General features: G+C 44.0%; 1 protein-coding gene across 1 annotated transcript in view; it reads left to right on the forward strand.

Annotated features, from left to right (window-relative positions):
- The first annotated feature begins 6,151 nt into the window (after positions 1-6,151).
- The window catches only part of VPS53 (VPS53 subunit of GARP complex), an 87,372-nt gene continuing 72,179 nt past the window's right edge, over positions 6,152-21,344 (forward strand). The window contains exons 1-4 of the mRNA XM_034752955.1: positions 6,152-6,275; positions 11,853-11,933; positions 13,133-13,182; positions 13,874-13,940. Of these exons, the coding sequence (XP_034608846.1) occupies positions 6,192-6,275; positions 11,853-11,933; positions 13,133-13,182; positions 13,874-13,940 (282 nt within the window). The 5' untranslated portion in view covers positions 6,152-6,191. The remainder of the gene's footprint in view (positions 6,276-11,852; positions 11,934-13,132; positions 13,183-13,873; positions 13,941-21,344) is intronic.

Consider the following 21,344-nt stretch of genomic DNA (forward strand, 5'->3'; position numbering starts at 1 on the left):
CTGGAGGCTTCACAGAAGGAATTCAAGCAGCATCTGGAGGTATGCCAGAAGGATGACCTGCAGGCAGAGATGAAGTCTCTGCTGGAGCAACAATTACAAAGCATCCAAACAGATTGGGGAGTCCCGCCATAGCATGACCAAGTGAGAATGGTAAAAGAGATTGATGAGGTGACTAGCAATCAGACTGCCATAGACCAGAAGGTTTTCCATTTAAATGGTGGAGACCAAGTAAACTTTAGCCAACCCGGAACTTGCCAACTGAGATGAGCTACAGAGGAAATTGAAGAGTCACTGACCACAATCCAAGGCAGCTCTTGGATGAGGAATTGAGCCAGCTGGAAGACTTGGATAGGACCGGACATTTACAACAGTTTTCTACTATTTATAATCCACAGAGGGCCAGAGGGGAGAGGTCAGATTGTCCCAGCTCAGATAATACAAAAGCCCCACTACCTTTCAGGGAAAAACTCCTTGGGAGGCTCCTTTAGTTCAATCCAACATTATAGCTCAAATTAATGGTAGGGAGGAGGGATGGAAAGGGGGGTTGCTAGCAGCCAGTTCAATGGCTATTAGCCAGGATGGGCAGGGATGGTGTCACTAGCCTCTGTTTGCCAGAAGCTGGGAATGGGCAACGGGATGGATCACTTGATGATTCCCTGTTATGTTCATTCCCTCTGGGGCACCTGGCATTGGCCACTGTCGGAAAACAGGATACTGGGCTAGATGGATCTTTGGTCTGACCCAGTATGGCCAGGCTTAACTTAATCCCACAAAAAAGACGGAGTTATCCAGACCTGGTACAACAAGCCATGGACATATGGTTTGGAGATAGCTATCAATCTGAGCTGGCCAGGGCAAGAAGCTAGAGTTAGAAAGAGGGGGAAAGAAGAAATCCCACTTGAACTGTCAGAGAACTGCAGAGACTTGTGTTCTTAGGACACTTGGATATCGCTGAGACCTTCCAATATAAACTGGTGAGGGACCAATGTATAGATGCTCGGCGAGATTTGGACTTGCATATGAAGATCACCAAAAGGTGGCCAAAGACACTCTGAGAGGCTGTGGACTTTGCCACAGAACTTAAATCTTTTCTTGCAGTGATACTCCAAAAGAGGAAACAGCTGCTAATGAGGAAGATGGAAGTGGATCACCATGAGTCCTGTAAGTACAGTCCTGTGTCTAATATATATGATGATAGAGGGGATTCTAACCTATTATCTGGTTCGTGACTGTGATGAACAATTACAACAAAAGATAAATGTGGTTTCTAAAATAAGGAAAATTGGCAAAAATTAAAGGGAAGAAGTTAAATGTGGGTACTGTGACAAAATTGGCTACAAAAATTATAAATTGGGGGAAGGCAGGCTGTTGCAAGTGTGTAGTGAAAGTCTCTCTCCCTTTTCAGGAAATCAGGGAGCCAGGGTAGACACCAAGCTGGAGGGGCAAAGCTTGGCAGTATGAGAATTAGCCCCACAGTTTTTGATTAGATCTAGCCACTGGGTCATCCCCATTTGACAGGCAAGACAGCTGGCACATAAATAAGTTAACTCATTTGCACAAGAACACAGAGCTGAGAACATGTCCATTTACCCTGGCTCACAGCCCCCTTCTTTAATCACTAGATAAAGATTCCTTGCTAGTGAGGTTTTCTTTGATACTGGTATAAATCTGTGTAGAGTTCAGCCAAAGCAGACCTGACACACAAGATAATGAAATCAGTTTGCAAATAAATGTGAATACGAGTGTCAGGCACTTCCCTGGATGTTTTGTAAATAGTGTGTTGATCATCAGAGTTATTCCCCATGCAGATTTTGGTTGTATTAGCAGCACAAGTGAGCTCCTGTTACAATAATTTTTGTACTGCCCCATGTCTATTCTCACCACCTTGTAATAAACACATGTAAGTGTAACAAAAACTTCCTAAGCAGTCATTTCCCATTTTGTATGTGTGCAACTGATTGTCCCTTCTTAAGTGGAGCACTTTGCATTAGTCCTTATTGAATTTCATGTGAATGGGAGCCTTTCCCTTTACTTTGACGGGTTTTGGATCAAGCCCTTATGTAGGTGAGTAGCCCCATTGAGGTCAATGACTAACGGTTGTGGGACTGGCTGCTATACTAAATTGGGGAAATTTTCAATTGTGTTTAAGTGAAAGTGTCCATTTAACAAGTCCATAAATCCAACTCATTTAAACTGTACCTTTGAGAGTTAGTCTATAGTGGGACTGAAGCAGCAGCATGTAGGAACATGTATTGTGATTGCCCATATTGTGTAAATCCTGTGAACAAACAAAGAAATTAATTTTCCAAAGTGACAGGAGCAAACCAATCCCAGGATTGAAATAATTCAGGACAGGCAGGAGAATCCAGTCTATTTTTATTTTTATATTTGTAATATAAATCTGTATTTATGTATAGGCAATTTTTATGCTAATTTGCTTTCCCCATTTTCTGTATTACTTTCAGCATTGCACATTATCGGGGGAGAACAAAAGCACGCTTGTGACACCGTGTGCGTTTCTGATTATGTTTCATTGATAACAATCTTTGCTTTCCATCAACCGTTACTGTTTAATTGTGTGTTCAGTGTTATCTTCTAAGCAATTCTGGGGAGGGTTAGTAAGTCCAAGGCCACGTCTTTGGTGTTACATATAGATGAAATTTAACTTCTTTGTTTTTGTTTTGTTTTTCAGAAAGTTTTGGGGAGTAAAGGTGGTGGTGGGGAGTGAAAATTAACATGAGTTATTGAATGAAGAAGGGTCACGTTGGGAGAGGCTAGGCTAAGGTGGGGTGGATGAAGGAACCGTGTAAGAGCTGCTAGCAGGCCTAATGTTAACAACAGTAGCTGTGCTAACTTGCCAGGTGAGGGCTCTGCCAGTTAGCAAGAAGGAGGGGGAGTGGAGGCAGTGTTAAGGATGGGGAGGAGCTGTAGTCAGAGGAGCAAGCCAAGTATTTGTGATTTTAAGTGTGCTCTGGGTGTACTAAGATTTTGAGCATTGAGCAATTCCTGATCTCCATCTCCGAAGTGGCACATCAGAAAGAAAGGGCTACATTTATTATTACAGCAGGGTTCTCAAACCTTCCTGGAATGTGAACCACACTGCAAGACATTGTTTCACAGAGTCCCCCTTCTGTTCCTAATTGTAGAACATGGCCACCCTGAGGGCAACTAGTGCAATTGTGACATGGGCAAGTCATACTGGGAAAGTATACGAGGTAGGTTCATCTACTTTTAATACAATGTAGCAGCTGGGAAAGAGGCAAAATCAAACCTCGTGACCAGCAGGTGTTCCACAGCCGCCCGTTTGAAAATCGCTGCAGTACAATATGTTTAATAGGTTTGTTGCAGGATAAAGGTCTTACTCAGTGTGTGAGGTCTGCAGGCTACGCACCCTCAAACGGAAACACACACACACACACACACGTAGTTGCATGGACTCAGTGGGACTACTCTTGTGCAAAAATGAAGCATGCATATAAGTATTTGCAGGAATATTTGGGACTTTTCACAGGAGTAAGTACTGTCCCTGTTCTCGGCCCCTGCACCTGTATTTCTCCTGAGTGGTCCAGCAAGGGCCCCACTCTCAGGCTTCCAGCTCCTGAGCCTTTTCAAGTGGAGACCTGTATTTCTCTCCCTTTGGACTGGGGTTTCCCATGCTGCACTGTTCCCTGCCTTAACTGGGTGATTCCCAGCAGCGACAGGCTGCCCAAGCACACCCGCTTGCTTTCTCTTCAGAGACCAACAAGAGTAATTGTCCACATTTGTAAGTTACTACACAGGTCTTTCTAAGCAAACCTATTTTATTCTTCAGGTAAACCACTACAGAGGAAATACATTGACAAACAATAAAGTAACCTACCCCATGCTAATAATCTTACCAGGCCTCAACCCCATTCTACCATGAGCTCTGGCAGGAACAGTCCTTCTACACCCCAGCCACAGTGTTTCCTTTGTGGTCACAAGTTCATCACAGCTTCAGCTCAGAACAACCACCCAGTCTCACAGGGCCTCAGTAGGCCCAGTCCTTCCAACTCTACCCCAAGGATTGGGGTCCTCCATGGATCAGGAGACTTGTCCGTTTGCTGGATCAGGAAGAAAGCCCTGAGCCAGTTTAAAACTAGACTATTTATCCAAAAAGCCTTTGTCTGTTAGTCCCCAGACAATCTAGTTTGAACTAGTATATGTACACCTCTCCAGAGGTGGCTTCAAAGGGCTGATAACATAGGAAGTACATTAGCCTCCCCCTCCAACTAGAGAACACTGCCACAATCACACATACACAATTGTATTTGTAATACAATGGACCCCTTAAAAGTATTAATCATTCTACTTCAATAAGGTTTAACTTCATTCAATAAAATTCATTTAGGATATTACAGGTTAGTGTTGGTCTGTCACAACTACAACTAGGTTAGGCCCTGAGGCCCAGATCCTCAAAGGTATGACCCTTGAGTTTCTGACTTTCAGTGCTAAGAACAGGTTTTGAGAGTGCCAGCTTGGCGAGATGGGAGAGTGGCACCATGTGAAACTGAAACTAAACAAAGCCAGAGTGCGATCAAAGGTCTGTGAGCAGCGGAGTTAGGAACTAACGAGTAGACGAGCTTGTTGGCCATAGGGAAATTTGCACTTGTCTGCACTGGTGAGGAGGATCATCCAGCAGGGAGTTATAACAGGATGTGCAGACTCCATGGGCTACTCATCATCGTGGTTTAGCCTTATAGACAGACATGTGTGGTTTTTTTTTTTTCCTCCCCCCTTCCCCCCAATCTCAAATCCTGCCGCTTACAACCTGGTTCTGATGCTTGTGTTTTCACCCTTTCTGAGGAGGATGCAGTAGTATGGCCTAGTGGAAGGGGCACCATACAGGGAATCAGAAGATTTGGTTCGGTTCCCTACTCTGCAACTGATCTGTTGTGAGAACCTTAGGCAAATCACCACTCTGTGCCTTTGTTTCCGTTCCTGTCTGTCTTGTCTAGTTAGACCATTAGCTTGGGGGAGCAGGGACTGTCTCTCACTTAGGGTGACCAGATGTCCCGATTTTATAGGGACAATCCCGATTTTTGGGTCTTTTTCTTATATAGACTCCTATTACCCCCCACCCCCTGTCCCGATTTTTCACACTTGCTGTCTGGTCACCCTACCTCACTATATGTTTTCATAGCACCTAATGCATGGGGGCCTCTAGGAGCTTCTGGAATACAAATAAATAAATATTATAAGAATATAACACACTGCAATAATACCTGCGGTGAGTTAACTGGGGTCTCTGCTGGAGTGGAATTCACAAGTGTTCGGCTGCGCTACACGAAAACAGGATTTAAGACAGACATAATTATGCAAAGAAATATGTAATCAAGACAAACAGATTTTCATTAGCTGTAAGGTGGTGGGCCAGCCTGAGCATTCTAGCACCAGGAGGAATAATGGACTTTTGATAAATGAAGGATCATTATAAAGAAAATACACATCTTTTATTCCGAAGAGTGCTCTAGTGCTCTGAATACAGAACTGGGCGTCAGGAGTTCAGTTCCCAGTTCTCTCTGAATTCCCAACCTCGGGCAACTAATTTCACCCTTCAAGCTTAGGGGTGATAACATTTCAGAGGGTCTCATCCTGTCCCCCTTGGGAGTCTTTCCGGCCACTCTAAATTCTAACACCAAAAGCAAGGGCCCTGATAAGCAAAGGTTCGTCTTCTTCCTGGTATCTGACCTTCACTTAATGCCAGAAATCCCACTGGGTGCCTCCAGCACAGCACCCCACCCCTCTCTCCAGTGCTGCCAGCCCACTGCTCCTAGTGCCCCCTCCTCCTTCTCCAGTGCTGCTAGCCCACTGCCCCCACCCCCTGCTCCCGTGCTGCCAGCCCACTGCTCCCAGTGCCCCCTCCTCCTCCCCCAGTGCTGGCAGCCCATTGCCCCCAGCCCCTTCTCCACTGCTCCCAGTGTCGCCGCCTCCTCCTGTGCTACCAGCCCCCTGCCCGTCTCCCCACTCCAGTGCTTACACTGCCCCCTAGTGCCCCGCCCCCTCACTGCCCTTCCCGCTCCCCCTCACTCCTGCCCCCCCCCCGACCAGTGCCCCAACGCCGAGGCTGCCCCGCCCCCAGGAGCCGGCAGGCAGGGCGGCCGCTGATTGGCCAGAATCCTCCAGCGTCCCGGCGTCCCGCGGATCCCGGAAGCGGCGCGGGGCAGGCCGGGATGGAGGAGGACGAGCTGGAGGGTGTGGAGGAGCTGGAGGCCGTGCTGCAGCTGGCCCCGGAGGTGCAGCTGGCCATAGAGCAGGTGAGGGCCGGGCCGGGCCGGGCCGGGGGTGAGAGGTGCTGGGGGAGGCGGGGCTGCTCTCCCGGCGGCGGGGCTCCTGGGGGGCAGGGACCTGCTCCTTGGGGCTGGGACGCTCTCCTGGGGGGGCTAGGATGCTCTCCTCTGGGGGGGGGCTGGGTGGGGGGGCTGGGACGCTCTCCTCTGGGGGGGGCTGGGATGGGCTGGTTAAGGGCGGGGACGCTCTCCTCTGGGGGGGGGCTGGTTGGGGGCAGGGACGCTCTCCTGGGGGGGCTGGGATTCTGGTGGAATCTTAGATTAATTTATTTATCGTTCAGGTAGTATTAACTTTCCTAGTAAATAAATGTCTCTCCATGCCTTGGCCTGTTGCCCTTTCCCCCCTGTTGCTTCAGGCCTGGACTGTAGAGGGAGCCAACCTGTGTGTGGATTTTGTCAACCATTATAGGCTTAAGTAAAGCACAAAAGAACCCCCTGGCTGATTTGGATCTTGGAGAGATTTCGCCCCGTCCCACCCTTTCATAGGAGGCCATTGATTTGCAGTGGCATGCGTCAGGGCGCTCAAAACCCTTTCCACGTGAGCAGCCCACATGTATCCTCCTGGAACCAGAGTCCTCAGATATGCCTTACAATTCTTTGTGGGCCAAAGGAGGTGCAGTGGAATTAGCAGCAACTTGTGGTGAAATCCTGGCCCTGTTGAAATCAATGGCAAAATTTACATGGACTTCCCTTGGGTCAGGATTTCACCCCAGCTGCCTGAAGAGGAACCTGTGGTAGGTGAAAATCTAGAGGCAGGGAACGGGAGCTGCCTCACAACACAGCACTCAGGTGACCCTCTTGGGTGTTAAAGTTAACAAGTTAAGTTGCAGACTTTCTTTGAATGAGCTAGAGGGGGTGATGGAGACTGACACAGCGGCAGGGGTGCACAGCACCTATCAATAAGGAAGGCAGTCATTGTTCTTGTGGGTGTCATTTTTTCTATGAGGTTAACGAGTTGTTGTTGTTGTTGATGTTTTTGTTTAAAGCAATATTCCAGACACTTTGGGATCTTCACATGGGATAGGGGGGAAGATGCTGAACAGTTGAACCATTTTCATTGAGAACTTTAGAGCTGCTAAATTAATCCTGAGGTCTAATGGAAACTGGAACTTGGCTGGAATAATACTACTTTGCATTTCATAGATTCATAAACGCTAAGGGCAGAAGGGATCATTATAATCATCTAGTCTGATTTCCTGCATGCCACAGACTAAAGAACCTCATCCAATATTCTCCGAGCTATAGCATATCTTTTAGAATGATAGCCAGTCTGGAGAATCCACCATGTCTCTGAGTTGTTTAAAAGGATAATTATTCTCACTGTTTTAAAAAAATAAAAATAAAAAAATTGCACCTTACTTTTGAATTTGATTCACTTCAGTTTCCAACTACTGGGTCTCATTGTGCCTTTTTCTGCTAGTGACACTTTATTTTAAGTGCCTGCAAGGACTGAGTTAAAGGAACACTAAAAATTTGGCCCCACATTTAAATATTTATTTATAAAAAAGCCTCTAAGGCCAATGGCAAATGTTCTTATAAATAATAATAAAAAGCAATGAAAACAATTGTTTTAAAACAAATATTTTGCTCCACTGTTGGAAATTCAATCAACTATGGCACTAGGAACATGAGAATGAAATTGGCTATAAACAAAGGCGCTACTGACTGTCAGTGGCCAAGCTGAGAGTAATGGAAAAAGTTAGCATCCCAGGTAAATAAACTTATTTATTGCATATGATTTTTAAAGTTGAAGACTTCAGGTCTTGCCTGTGATGTATCATAATCCCTGTGTTAGAGGTAGAGAGCCACCTAGACAACACAAAACAGTAGGCCCATTAACCTTAGTGAGAGCTTTAATTCCTTCAGGGTGATGAGATTTCTTTCCTTTTCCTCTCAAAAATATTTTAAGTTCTATATGGAGAGTTAAGATGGGGAGTTTTATATGGAGATTGACTTTGGTCTAGTGTCTGGGCTCAAATCTGTTCAATATAATCACAACATAAGCACAATTTCCCACTGTTTTGGGCCAATAAAGATTGTTTAGGGAACTAGACAAAGATTGTAACATTTTTGTTAAAATGTGCGTCTGTAAATCTCCACTTTTGCTATAACCATAATATTTTTTTAGATGTTGCTATAGTTGAATGGTTCTAACAAGGAAACTTTGCCAATCTACTGATTGGTTCCATATCCTACTCCTGGGGGAATTCTGCAGAAAAATATTAAAAATTCTGCACCGAGAATTAAAAATTCTGTGCACAATATTTTAAAATTCTGCACATTTTATTTGTCAAACTAATGCAATATAATCATGCCAGTTTCAATTATTTTGGTAGTTTATTTAAACTACAATACAATGGATGGAGAATGGGAGTGGGGAGCATTGGAAGAAATCCCCAACCCCCCTTGCCTAATAGTAATGTCACCAGGTTTGACCCTTTATTTCTAGTTACTAGTCAACAAATATATGCAGCCGTATGCTCAGTGTTACATCATAGGCAACTGAAGAGCAAGTGGGGGCTGGGAAATCAAACTCACAATTTATATTGGCTACTGACCAACTCCAGAAAGGTAAGAACCAAACAATTCATGGAGCACATTTTAATAGAAATTTTTTTCAGTCCAAAAATTTAGACCAGTTCTAATCACTAAAGCACTATAAGCATGTATAAGACCATATTGTCCTTTACACCACTCTGGCAATGTAAAGGAGCCTTAAAAGTTTTACTCCTGTTTTATCTTCCTGCGGGAATTCACAAAGGTGATGGGAACAATTCACTAAGCAGGTAGGTTGCTACATTCTGCTTTGCCCCACACCTACCTCCCCAGAAACAACCCAAAGCCCTGGCTCTCCACACCAAGTGTGCCGCAATAGCAAGCAAGAAGGACAGAGTCTCTCTCTCCTCTCACACGCATGACTGCCCAGCCTTCCCGCCCCTGTCCTAGTGGTGATTTATGTCTCTACCTGCTGCTCTGAGTGCCTGAACCAACCTGCCTGCACTGCTGGGGAGAGGCTCATGACCGCTCTTGTGGGTTTCCCTTTGCTTCCCCATCAGAAGTCATTTTTCTGTGGGGAAGCAAATAAATTTGCGGGGGACATGAATTCTGCACGTGCACAGTGACGCAGAATTCCCCCAGGAGTAATATCCAGAACAGTTTACAGTCAAAGAACTGCGTGCGGAATAGCAATTGATTTTCAGGTAGAAAGGTTCACAAAAAGTGAGTGACTCTCCAGGAGTGTTTGGAAGGAGGCAAAGGGAAAAGGGGTTTAGCAAATATTAATTACAAGACTGTGCTGGGTGTGGGGGATTGCATGAAAGGAGGCACAGAACTGGGAATGAACAAAGGATGGTCTTATGGTTAAAGCTGGGGTTCAGAAATCTGAGTTCATGTCCCAGCTCTGCAACAGGCAGATGAGGGGTGGGGAAGATGCTGGATTCATTAGCTAATGCATTAATTGTATACTTGATGGTTCAAGTGGTCTTTTCCAGCCCTACGCCTGCATCTTAGTGATGAAGTCACACAGTTATTTTCTAATGCTGTGTCTTGTAAATAAAATGTTGGATTTTCTGATTAAAAAAGAAAATCTGTACAAACTTCAAAAAATCAATATAAAATAATGATTTTTCACTCCCCTGGGATTTTTTATATCAGGTGACATTGGCTGTAAAGGCTGATATGAATCAGCAGAGGAGGCAGGCTGTCAGGGATAGCAAGGGAGATTTCACCATTCTGCTGCACTAGAGAATACTGCAGTGAAGTAACATATTCATTTCCTGCAACTTTTCTGTAGTGATTGAGGAAGCTTGACACAGGCTGATGCCCCTTCTCTACTGTATTATGACCTCCCCCATTATCCTTATTACAAGCCTGAGATGTTATACTTTTTTCATAAATATTGTCTTAGTTTTATGTGGTGCTTTTCCATCACCTCTCCATCTGGTTGTCCTGTAGTACCTTGCTGGTCAAGTGCTTAGAGGCACTCAGTTCGATTTCACTGGTCTGTTCATTTGTGCTCCTGCAATGTTGCCACACTCAGCTTACAGTACTATTAGCTTTTCTCGTCAAATGCTCAGTCAAATATGCTTAGCTGTGTGTCTGCTCAGTCACCTGGCCAACCACAATCCTCTCCCCACATCCTGAATCTGATGGACGTGTTTAAATCTCCCGGAATCCATGACTCTCCTTACAGCCATCGCCAACCTTAATCTTTCGTAAGAACTATCAGTACTGTCGCTGCTTGCCTCTAGAAACAGCAGACGGTAGCAAGACACAAACAGTTAGTAGTCAAACTGCAGTTTCCCAGCTAGAGTAGGAATCTGAGACAGAGTTTTGTTTAGTTTTTTGGCAAGACTATTCGCTATCACAATCGATCTGTTGTGCTGTCTGTGTTGCCCAGTAGAAGATCAGGGAGTCGGGCCACCTGGCTTCTGTTCCTGATTTTGCCACTGGTTTGCTGTGTAATATTGGAGAACATCATTTAATATTCCTGTGCCTCAGTTTCTAGTTCCCCAAGTTCCTCAGCTGAAAGGTGGACAAATACCATATTAATAGTAATGAGGCCCTCTAAGTTACAATCCTTTCAGAAACACTAGATTTTCCCTTTGAAAAAAGCATATCAAATTTAGATACTCCGTGTGCTATGATAGCAAAAAGTTTGAATTGAAGGTTTTGTGTAGGATTTTCTTTTGTCTAATGCAGCTGCCTATAGCCAGCTTGGAATGACTAGAATGACGCACATGGGTGACACCGCGCAATGGCTGATGTGATTTACTGTACATCCAGGACGTGGTTTAGACTGGGGAGGGAGGGATTGATGTCTGCATGGCACAGAACAAACGTGGTAACTGGGAAGGTAATGCATCATATTTTAGTTTATGATGGAGGAAAAATAATTTAACAACCTTACTTGGATCATTGGAGCACCCCCTGAAGACAGATTAAAAAGAGTTGCTGCTCTTTTCTCCTTTTCTGGGATAACTAGATCATTTAACAGATTGACCCTCTCTCTTTTCCATGTTTGCATGGGGTGAAATCTAGGTCTCTAGGGATCTGGTTTGACCATTTTCTTAATTTATCATGTTTGATATTACAAGTTTGTGAAAGACAAAGTCTCCATCTCTCACCAGATGGCCCTACCCAAGAGAAGGGCATGGTCGCAGCATGAGCTTTTAATTTCCAGGCAATGATGAAAAGATCAACATGGTTTTAGATACATAATTAATAGTTTCTGTCTCTTGGGAGTTTGTAGCACATGATTGATTGTGCTGGTATTGAATCTTGGGATGTGCATATATATTACATCTGTGTTTACCCAGTCTGATAACTGCAGGAATTTTAATAGCACAAAGACCTCCAGGGGTTTAATCACAAAAACTATTTATTCTCCATTGAATGAAGGCCTGACTGCTCTCCATGCAGACCTGTCAGGACCATGCTGTTAAACATAATCCCATGTCTGTGTTTTAGTTATTAAAATAACAGATACTGTTTAAGTTACAGATGATCAAGCTGATATTTTGTGTTTCTTTTCCCGCTCTCTAGGTGTTTCCCAGCCAAGATCCACTGGACAGGGCAGACTTCAATGCTGTGGAGTATATTAATACTCTCTTTCCAACTGAGCAAGTAAGTCAAATGCTTGGGGTTCTGCTGTCCCATGAGCCATGGGGTAACCTTAATGGTGATTCAATGTGTAAATCCCCCTGCATGTCCATGGAAAGACAGATTTAAAAATATACCCAGGGCTTCTTTCTAAAGTGCAGCAAAATTATGACTTTAAGAAGTAATTGCCACTGAAAGTCAGACCTAGTGAAATAGAATGACCGTCTCCCAATGTGCTAGCTGCAGTTTCAAATATAATGAAACTTCCATTTTGGTCTCTAGAAAGAAACAGTTTCACTATGCAAGGGTTTGTTTGTTTTTGCAGTTGAATTTCAGATCCTGCTGGATCAATATACTGGGAGGCCCCAAGGATTCTAGCCACACCAGGGATGTTTTGAACGTGAAGTGTCAGCAAGTCCAGTCACAATCAGACTAGATTTTAAAACCATTGTTTCCTTTCAGGGATAAAGAATGGAGATCTAGTGGCGTTGAATCCTTCCCTAGTTCAACCCACGAACTAGGCTTGGCTTGGGGTTGGGAGGTCTGTTGAGATGAGGAGGGCCCTTGGGTGAGCTCCTGAAAATTTGCTGGAATTCCCTAGATTCTGCTGCGTTTGGGATGACTGCAGAAGCAGAGCAGGCAGTAGGATTTTTCCTTTTAGGAGCTTCTGTTCAATTTGTTCTGCTTGATTTGCTCACGCCCAGATACCAGTCAGGCATCCTTCATTGCCGTGGATCTCAGGCATTTGGGGCCCATTGCATTCCTCTGGGGGTTGCTGAAGTTCAAAATACTGTAAGGTTGAACCCTAACATACGTTGATCCTATTTGCTTTTTGATTGCGTTATCCACTAGAGGTCACCATCACCATTTCCTTTAACTGCTTCCTCTGAAGGAGGATTCGTAAAATCGCAAAGAGAAATCGTAGTTGTACTCAGCGTGTTTATGCATGTGCAGGGGCAAGTTGAAGAGTCATTGTAGTTTGTAGATCTGGCTTATGTTCCAGGCTCTGTCACTGACCCCTACGTGACCTTGAGCAAGTCACCAAACTACTTGATGCCTCAGTTTCCCTGTCTATAAAAGGGGGATTATGCTACTGAACCAGCTTTCTAAAGTGCTATGAAAGAAAATGCCAAGTATTATTCAAAGGGAAGTTTGAGTCTCCGATTTGCGTGTATGTAGCGAAAAAACATTTTTCTTTTGAAAAATTGTTTTTTATCTTGCAGTCTTTGGCAAACATTGATGAAGTTGTGAACAAAATCAGACTGAAAATAAGGTAAGTACGGCTCTGTTTCCTTTCATTGTCACATAAGTGGGAAGTGGCCATATGGTTGTTAGATTTTTCATCCAACTCTTTCCTATAGTGTGTGCCACTCAAATAAGTTTGCTGTAATGCAGTGTTTCTCAACCTCACGAAAGACAATTGGGCATTGAAAATTGTGTTACAATTCTAAAGCAAAGAAAAACAAAACTCGCGGAATAACTTCGGTGGCCAAAACCTTCTCGTTGATGAGATCAAACATCGTAGCTGTAGTAATAGTTGTAGTGCATAAGCTTTATTGTTGTCATTCTTACGTTTGTTATAAAGGTAAGAATAAAAAATATAAGGGGGTTGTGACATTTTTTTTACTTTGAAGAAAGGATTGTCTACCTGAAAGCACTGCTTTAGTGCAGGAGAACCAGAAAGGGAAACTGCCCAGTCTGATAACATTGGTCAACTGGAGTGAAATGCAAAAAGTGAATTGGATTTTAAAAATCATGTTCATATTTTACCACTATTCAGTGTTGTTGCTAATATTCAGGAGAATCGGAGGTATTTATAAAAATGTCAGTTTTATGCTGTCAGCACCATTTAAAAACAAACCAACCCAAGTACAATTTTTGTTCTTTCTGTGCACTGGTTTTCACAACCGATCTGTGCCGTGTATGCAGTGGGTTATGTTGACGTTGTCTGCTTTTCCCCAAAGGAGGCTGGATGACAATATTCGAACAGTAGTGAGAGGACAGACCAACGTGGGACAGGATGGCAGACAGGTACTTGTGTCTTCTATCACAAAAAAATCCCAAGCCTCTCTTCTCCCTCTGCTAAAAAGAAAAACAGCTATGGCATGCAGAAATCTCAAAGACTCATGGACTTTAAGGTCAAAAGGGACCATCATGGTCATTAGTCTGACCTCCTGCACATTGAAGGCCACAAAACCTCATGCACTCACTCCTGTAATAGACCCCTAACCTCTGGCTGAGTTACTGAAGTCCTCAAATCAGGGTTTAAAGACTTAAATACAGAGAATCCACCATTTACACTTGTTTAAACCTGCAAGTGACCCGTGCCCTTGCTGCAGAGAAAGATAGAAAACCCCCCAGGGTCTCTGCCAATCTGAGCTGGGGGGAAATTCTTTCCCGATCCCAAATATGGCCATCAGTTAAACCCTGAGCATGTGGGCAAGACCTGGGAAAAGATACTCTGTAGTAACTCGGAGCCCTCCCCATCTAGTGTCCCATCGTAGTGATGCTACTAACATCTTGCACACACACACACACGTAACACTCTATGTACCACGGAGAATGAATACACTAAGTCATATTGAAGAGTCACTTACAGACACAGCTCTTATTACTTGTCTTCTGATCAGTCTATGGAAGGAGGCAAGAGAGAAATTGAGTTTAATGAAATCAAAACAGAAACGTGATGCCTGCAGTTGAGTCAGTCTCAGAAGTTGATTCCAGAGGTATAGGAGGAAAGCAGTTAAAAACAGGCCCACTGTTAAGTGGGAATGGATAGCTCAGGGGATTGGTACTGGGATATGGAGCCTTTTAACTAGGTCACTGGTTGGAATGTCCTAGGTCATTACTGCCTGATTGAGTGGCCCCCATGAAACGAGATGGCAGGTTTCAGTTTATTCTCTATTTGACAAGTGTCCGTACCCCAGTACCCAGAACTTAACAGCAAGGCCAAGGATATAATAGCCATGAAGACTGAACTACCTTCTTACCTGTAGATGTGATTCATCGTTGAGGCACCTAGCACTGTTGCTGCATGTCTTGCAGCTGTTTTATGGGTAAATGGGGAGCTTCCATATCAATCCAGCACCTTCCATGAGTATTACATTTAGTATTAAGAAGAGGAAACAATGGTTAAGAAGTAGTACCTGGAGACAGGACTGCCTTTCCCCCACTAGTAGACCCTTTGGATGTATTTTTCAGTTTTTCCTGAAGTACAGTTTGTGTGGGGGTTTGCTTCTTTCCTTCTGGAGCACACAGTGATAGACTCTGTTGAAAGCCTCAATCTGAAGTGCACCTGCTTGCAAAAATCTACCATGACGAAAGAATAACTGCTAGGCAAATAAAAGCACTTGAGCCCATGTGCCAAGTGATGAAAGATGAGCTGTTCTGCATGGAAAGGACACAGACCACCATTAAAACGTATTCAGTTTGCCACTCCCAATAGACTGATCTTGTAGTTTATAGTCACAAATAAAAGAACCTACACAAGTAGGTCTTATGAAGTGTGGACTGAGCCCAGAGCTAGGAGCCAAGGACTTCCTGAGTTCTCATCCTGTTTCCGCTGCTGATTCTTGCTGTGGTTTGAGTAAATTATTTAACCTCTCTTTGCCTCAGTATTAATGTCTGGAAAATGGGGGTTGTTTACCTATCGGAGGAGGACTGTTTAACATTGGTATGGATCCCTGAGCACTAAATATTACTGAGTTAGGGACACATTTGGCAGATATCATGGTGGAGACTGGAGACTATTCCTAGAATAAGAGAAAATGTGAAAGACAGCCTTGGTCAGGAGTGAAGTGGGGGCCAACAGAGTGGTCAGGAGAAGGGTGTCAGAAGAAATGAGGTCAGAAATACACATGGAAGGGGAGTTGTTGAGGCTGAGGAGAAGCCAGTGCAGCAGTTAGAGAAGAGGGTTGAAATATGCTCAGGATGACAGAAGTGGGGCAGATGGTTTTGGCAGCAGCTTCTTGGACAGACTGAAGGGTAGAGGGGTGATTGGGAGAACACAAAGAAGAGGAGGAGAGTGCAGTCAAGGGGAAAAATTATAAGAGCATGGCCTAGGGTTTTGGCAGGTCCAGGGGATGAATTTGACGAGGGGGACAAAATAAAAGAAGCTGTTCCTACATGGTGACACAAGGCCACAGCTCAGCAGTGTGGGTCAGTGCTGAGCATCCATGGAAATGCTGGCTGTGGAATCCTCTGTAGAGAAACCTCTTGCAAGAACCGCTGGACAGAACTTGAGGAGGCTGCTTGGGATTACCAGGGGAAATGATGACTTGCTGAATGAGTTTCCTAGGCTGTTGACGGATGTGTACTATGGAGGTCCAGCATCCTCCATGTGAAGCTCTGCCTTCTATGTCTCACATCCTTGAGTTCCTTAGAGGGTCACTGTGCCATATCGAAACAGTGCAGGCCTTAGCCAGTACCCTGTGCAGTAGCACTGGACGGTGTCGGAGAAAAAACAGATTTCTCACTCTCAGGTTGGGTGCAGCAAGTCAGATACTTTATTATCTCTAGCAATTGCATGGAGGGAGAGAGCAAAACAAGTCTCTCACAGGTAAACAATTACAGCAAGCATTTATACCTTTTGTTACATACAATAACGGGCAACAGCTGCATTTTGTTTATACATATGTCATCCTGATGTCTTATTTTCCTCCTCAATTTAGACTATAGTCTACATTCCATACTTATCTAACACAAGGTCACAACAACTTCTCTCACAGTTCTTTCCCACTCACCTCACACCATCCTTGCTTCTACAAATCTCGCGTTATTAGGGTTACAGCTAGCCTGACTCTTGCTCACATAAGGAGACTGCGTGGATTTGAAATCCCCTTCAAATCCCTGTCAGTTCTTTCTCTACTTCCACAAGGGGTAAATACGTTTATGAAGCCCCTAGTTAGTTTGCCTGTTAAGGGACTTATTAAAATTCCGTCAGAATAAAACCACAGAATATTTACGTGTGTGGGGCATGTTCATGCAGAGTCCCTTTGAAGTGGCTTAATGCAGTATTTAGTCATGAGCGTTTCCATGTTGAATCACTTTACTGCTGTTCAAAGTAATAGCGCTTTATTTTACTGAACGTAACCAGAGTGTGTCACGTTAAAGGCAGGTACTCTTCTAGCAATGCAACTAAGCCTTTAATACTTTCAAAGAGTTTGAAATATTGACACCAAGAAATTGTTGGAAAGCTTTATTCTCTCTCAAGGATCCGTGTGTATTTTAAAGGATGCGTGCTTTCCTCTGTGCCTGCACAACATACATACATGTATGTGTGAACACATGTTTTATATATGGATTGCTGGAACAAAGCTGTGTCAATATTGGGAAGGGCAGGCTTAGAAGTATCAAACTTGCAGGAATGTCAGTAATTCCAGGCCTCAGACATTAGTAGGTCAAAGGGTATTGCAGTTGAGCAGGTCAGATTACAGAGGGAGAGAAAGTCGTGAATAGCATTTCAGTTAGAGATGGAATTTTGCATTCATCTCCCCAGAACCCAGACAGAAAGGAAACACAGAAGAAATAATTGCTATTCCTGTCCATGCCATAGTTCTTTCTTTCTCAGTGGCTCAGGATGCAGGCGAATGGAGAGAGGGGCCCTTTCAGATAATGGCCTTGTTAATAGTTTGTGGGGGTGAAAACCTTGATCTTTAGCACCGGCTGTCTGTTCTTTTGCTGAAGGGAGCCTTTGTTTGACTAGCGCATGTTCAGTGGAAATATGGATGCTCAGAAATGTTAAGTTTTTATAGGGCAAGAGGCCCAGCTTTTCCCTCTTGGATGGAACAGAGGAAGAGTTTAATTTTCCGAAGTATTGTAAGAATTTGTTTCTAAGTACCAACAAGTGAGGCACATCTAAGAAAAACAGATGCTCGGCTATGGAGCGAATCAATGCTGTAGTAAAGAGAGTGGGACTTTTTAAAAAAACAGCAGCATGCTTCAGGCTAAAAGCCACGCTGACCAGGAAGCCCTATTTATCCCCTTCCGTCTGGATCCTATGTTCTATATGTCATCTGAATGCTCCAACAATTCTATTTTTTCCTGGCAGAAATTTCCCTGCCTGGTGATTCCAGGTCTCTTCTCATTCCTTATCGCCCTTTTTCGATTCATTTTGTCTTTTGGATTTTGCTGGAAGTTGATGCGTGTGTAGAAATGGCAGCTACTGTGTAACCTTTTTACTTGCTAATCTCGCTCTTTCCTGCTGTGCCTTCCCTTCTCTACTCCCAGAGACTAAGCCGTAGCAAACTGTTCTGTGCTGCTTAGCTAGAGGGCAGCTTTCCCTTCACCAGTGGGTTGCTTTTAATTTAAGGTGTGTGACAGATGCTGTAACCCAGGGATAACAATCTGCTCTCGTGGAGCCGAACTTGGTTTGTGCATGTTGGTGGACGGATGTGTAAATCTGTCAAAAAAGTGCTTCATTCCTGGATTGCGGGTTCTTCTGCGTGCATGTTTGGAGAGAGCATTTTATATTTCAGGTGTTTACCCAGTCTGTAATGTTAATGATTAGGGGGAGACAGGTGTGTTTGAGCACAAGATAGAAAGCCAGGAAGTCGTGAGTTCTAATCCCGTCTCTGACACTGATTCGCCCTTTGGCCTTGATCAAGTTACCTAGTCTCTCTGCATCAGTCTCCTCATCTCTGAAACGGGGATAATATCTGCCACACTTCCTCTACACTTTTCTCTAGCACAGTCCGATGATGTGCTTGCACTCTGCATTTGTCTCCGTTCTGAGTGTCCGACCTTTTAAATAAACATAAGAATTCAATAAGTAACATTTTAAAATAAAATTCTCTTTATGGCAAGACTCGGTCTCATAGATTCTAAGGTCAGAAGGGACCATCATGATCATCTAGTCTGACCTCCTGTCTGAGAGTATGACAGGTCTGACCCAAATAAAAACTGTTATTGCATTTGAACACTCTTTTGCAAAGTGCTTTGCTTACTAAAGAGGAACTTGGCTGGCAGAGAGTTTGCAATTCACTAATCACGTTTGGTATTTTGAAACCAAACATTAAAAACCGCCACGACAAGAACACTTAAACCTCAGATACCATATCCCGGTTGTAATGATTTCATAGCAGCTGAGATGGCCATCATGAGTTCATTACACAGCATGCTGGGGGGGCTTTAAAGAAGCCACTCCCATCTCTTAACCATATAACAACACGTAGGTGACCAGAAGAAGCTGTTCACATCTGTCGGGTCCACGTGGAGGTAGACAAGTGTCATATTTTCAGCCAGTTATTATAACATGGGTCCTGATGCTGCCAGGGGTCGAATAACTGCTAATTTCTGTGAGCGTGGAGGATGCGGGGTGCCTTGTAGAATTGAGGGTAAATCACTGTTTTTATAAACACCCTGGAAAGGCTTTGACCTTCTTCCCAAAGAAATATAACCCCCAGATGCTAAGACAACACGAAAGGTTTTATTTGAGCCAACAAAAGCCAGGAGGAGGTGCCAAGCTGAGCCGGCACTCTTCCCTGAAGGAGGCAGTTCACTGTGGTGTGGGAGCAGGCAGTATTTTGGATACAGAAGTTTATTCTCCCCTCTGTTTTTATTGAGGGGATCAACATGTACATTGCAGAAGGGGGGAAGAATATTCAGAACTGTCACCCTTGTCTTTGAGTTTCCCATCTCTCATCTGCCTAACTTGGCTGCTGAATGAGGGAACAGGAGTCTGGAGCCTTTCATTTGTAGGTGGCTGGTTCAAATCCTTTCTGTTCCAGCGAGAGGGGCCACTAAAGAGCTGAGCACAAGCAAAGTGGGGGTGCTCTTTTTACTTGCCAACTGCATCTTCCCCTTCTGTCCACGAGGGGGGAGCACAACTTTGCTTTTGAGACCAGGCTAGCATTTGGTTTTGCTCATCAGCTGGTGGAAGAGAGAGAGTCTGGGGAAGGAATGGTCTGTACAGTGGCTCAGATTTCTCACTAGGCCTGCAGATAGCACAGTTGCTCCAGATCGTGGGTCTTCACCTACAGCAGCAGGGTGCATTCCCAGTGCAACATCCAGCCTTGAGAGACAGGGCCAGGAAGTATGGAGTTCTAATTCCAGGTCCAACGCTAGCAGCCTCTGTGCTAGAAGCAGGTCACTTAACCACTAGGTCTCCGTCTCCACTTCTGTAGTATGGGGATAATATTACTGTGCTTCACAGGGCCATTGCACACATTAATGAGTGTTTGTCAAGTAGATGAAAAATGCTGGATTTTACTGCCTTTTAAACGGAGAGCCCCAAATGTTTTATATTACCCAAGGGAAAAAAAGTAGCAAGATGGTTGAAAATAAGTGCTTGAATTTAAAATTAAAACGAATCAAATGAATGTAGCACCAAAGGAACCACTTAAAACAGCTTTACAGTCTGGAATGCTCCATCTTCTCCATATAGTGTAACATTTCCCAGTTCAAAGGCATCTGCAGTTTTGAAATTTTGCCCTAGAATTTTCTCCAAATGCAAAGGCCTTTAAATAGTCTGGCTCATTTGGCTTCCCCTTTCTTGTGTGATATTTTTGTGACATCTGTAGGCAATACCGTGAACTTCAAAAATTAACTTGCTAATGACCTCTTTATGGTGTGGGGGGGGGAACAACAGCCGTGGGTGAAACATTCCATGGCAGGGTGTAACAAAACTTCCCTTGGGAGTCCCAGACATCAACTATTTCTGATGCCTTGGGAGAGGCTGGGAATGCAGAAGCTGCTGTGGGTCAGTTGTAACAATATGTAGTTTGGGCTGTGCCTGTATTTTGTAGGGACCCAGTGCTATGGATCCCCCTTTAGGGTTTTCTCAGATCTGACACGGGAAAGGCGCTTACACTGCCTTTGCTAAAAAGCTAAGGTCCAGTTACTGCACGCTTTCATATCTGCTCCAGGTTACGGTATGGGCAGTTCCCATAGATTTTCCACTACACATTTAGCATGTTGTCAGTACATTTCTAATATGCTGCCAGTTAGTCCTGTTTATTACCAAAGCTTCTAAATATGTGAGCTATAATTTATCTGACAATCATTGACTCTTTTGTAATGTTCTTTTGGCCTGAGCTGCTTCACCCATTCCCTCAAACTCCCTTTTTGTAATGTATCCTCTGTATTTTCAGGCTCTAATTTAACTCTTTTGTTCCATCTCTGCAGCCAGAACATTTGCAAGCCTGAGTTATTAAAGGACAGACAACTTGAAATCTACTCCCTTTCAAAATTACTTAGAATTAGTTTCACATCCATCCCTCTCTGCCACTGTTTGTGGTTTTACTATTGAATTTCTCTTCTTAAAATTTCCCCCCCACAAACTTCCTGACCTTCACAAACAACAAGAGACACAAAGAAATGATTGAAACTGATGAAACAGGTTGTCTTTTATAGGGGAAAAAAATCTTTCCTTCCCAATCTTTTGTTATAATGATCGTAGGTTTTACTGTTACAACAGCAGATGAACATTTTCAGATG

Source organism: Trachemys scripta, chromosome 18 (assembly GCF_013100865.1).
Source record: "Trachemys scripta elegans isolate TJP31775 chromosome 18, CAS_Tse_1.0, whole genome shotgun sequence".
Lineage (NCBI taxonomy): Eukaryota > Metazoa > Chordata > Testudines > Emydidae > Trachemys > Trachemys scripta.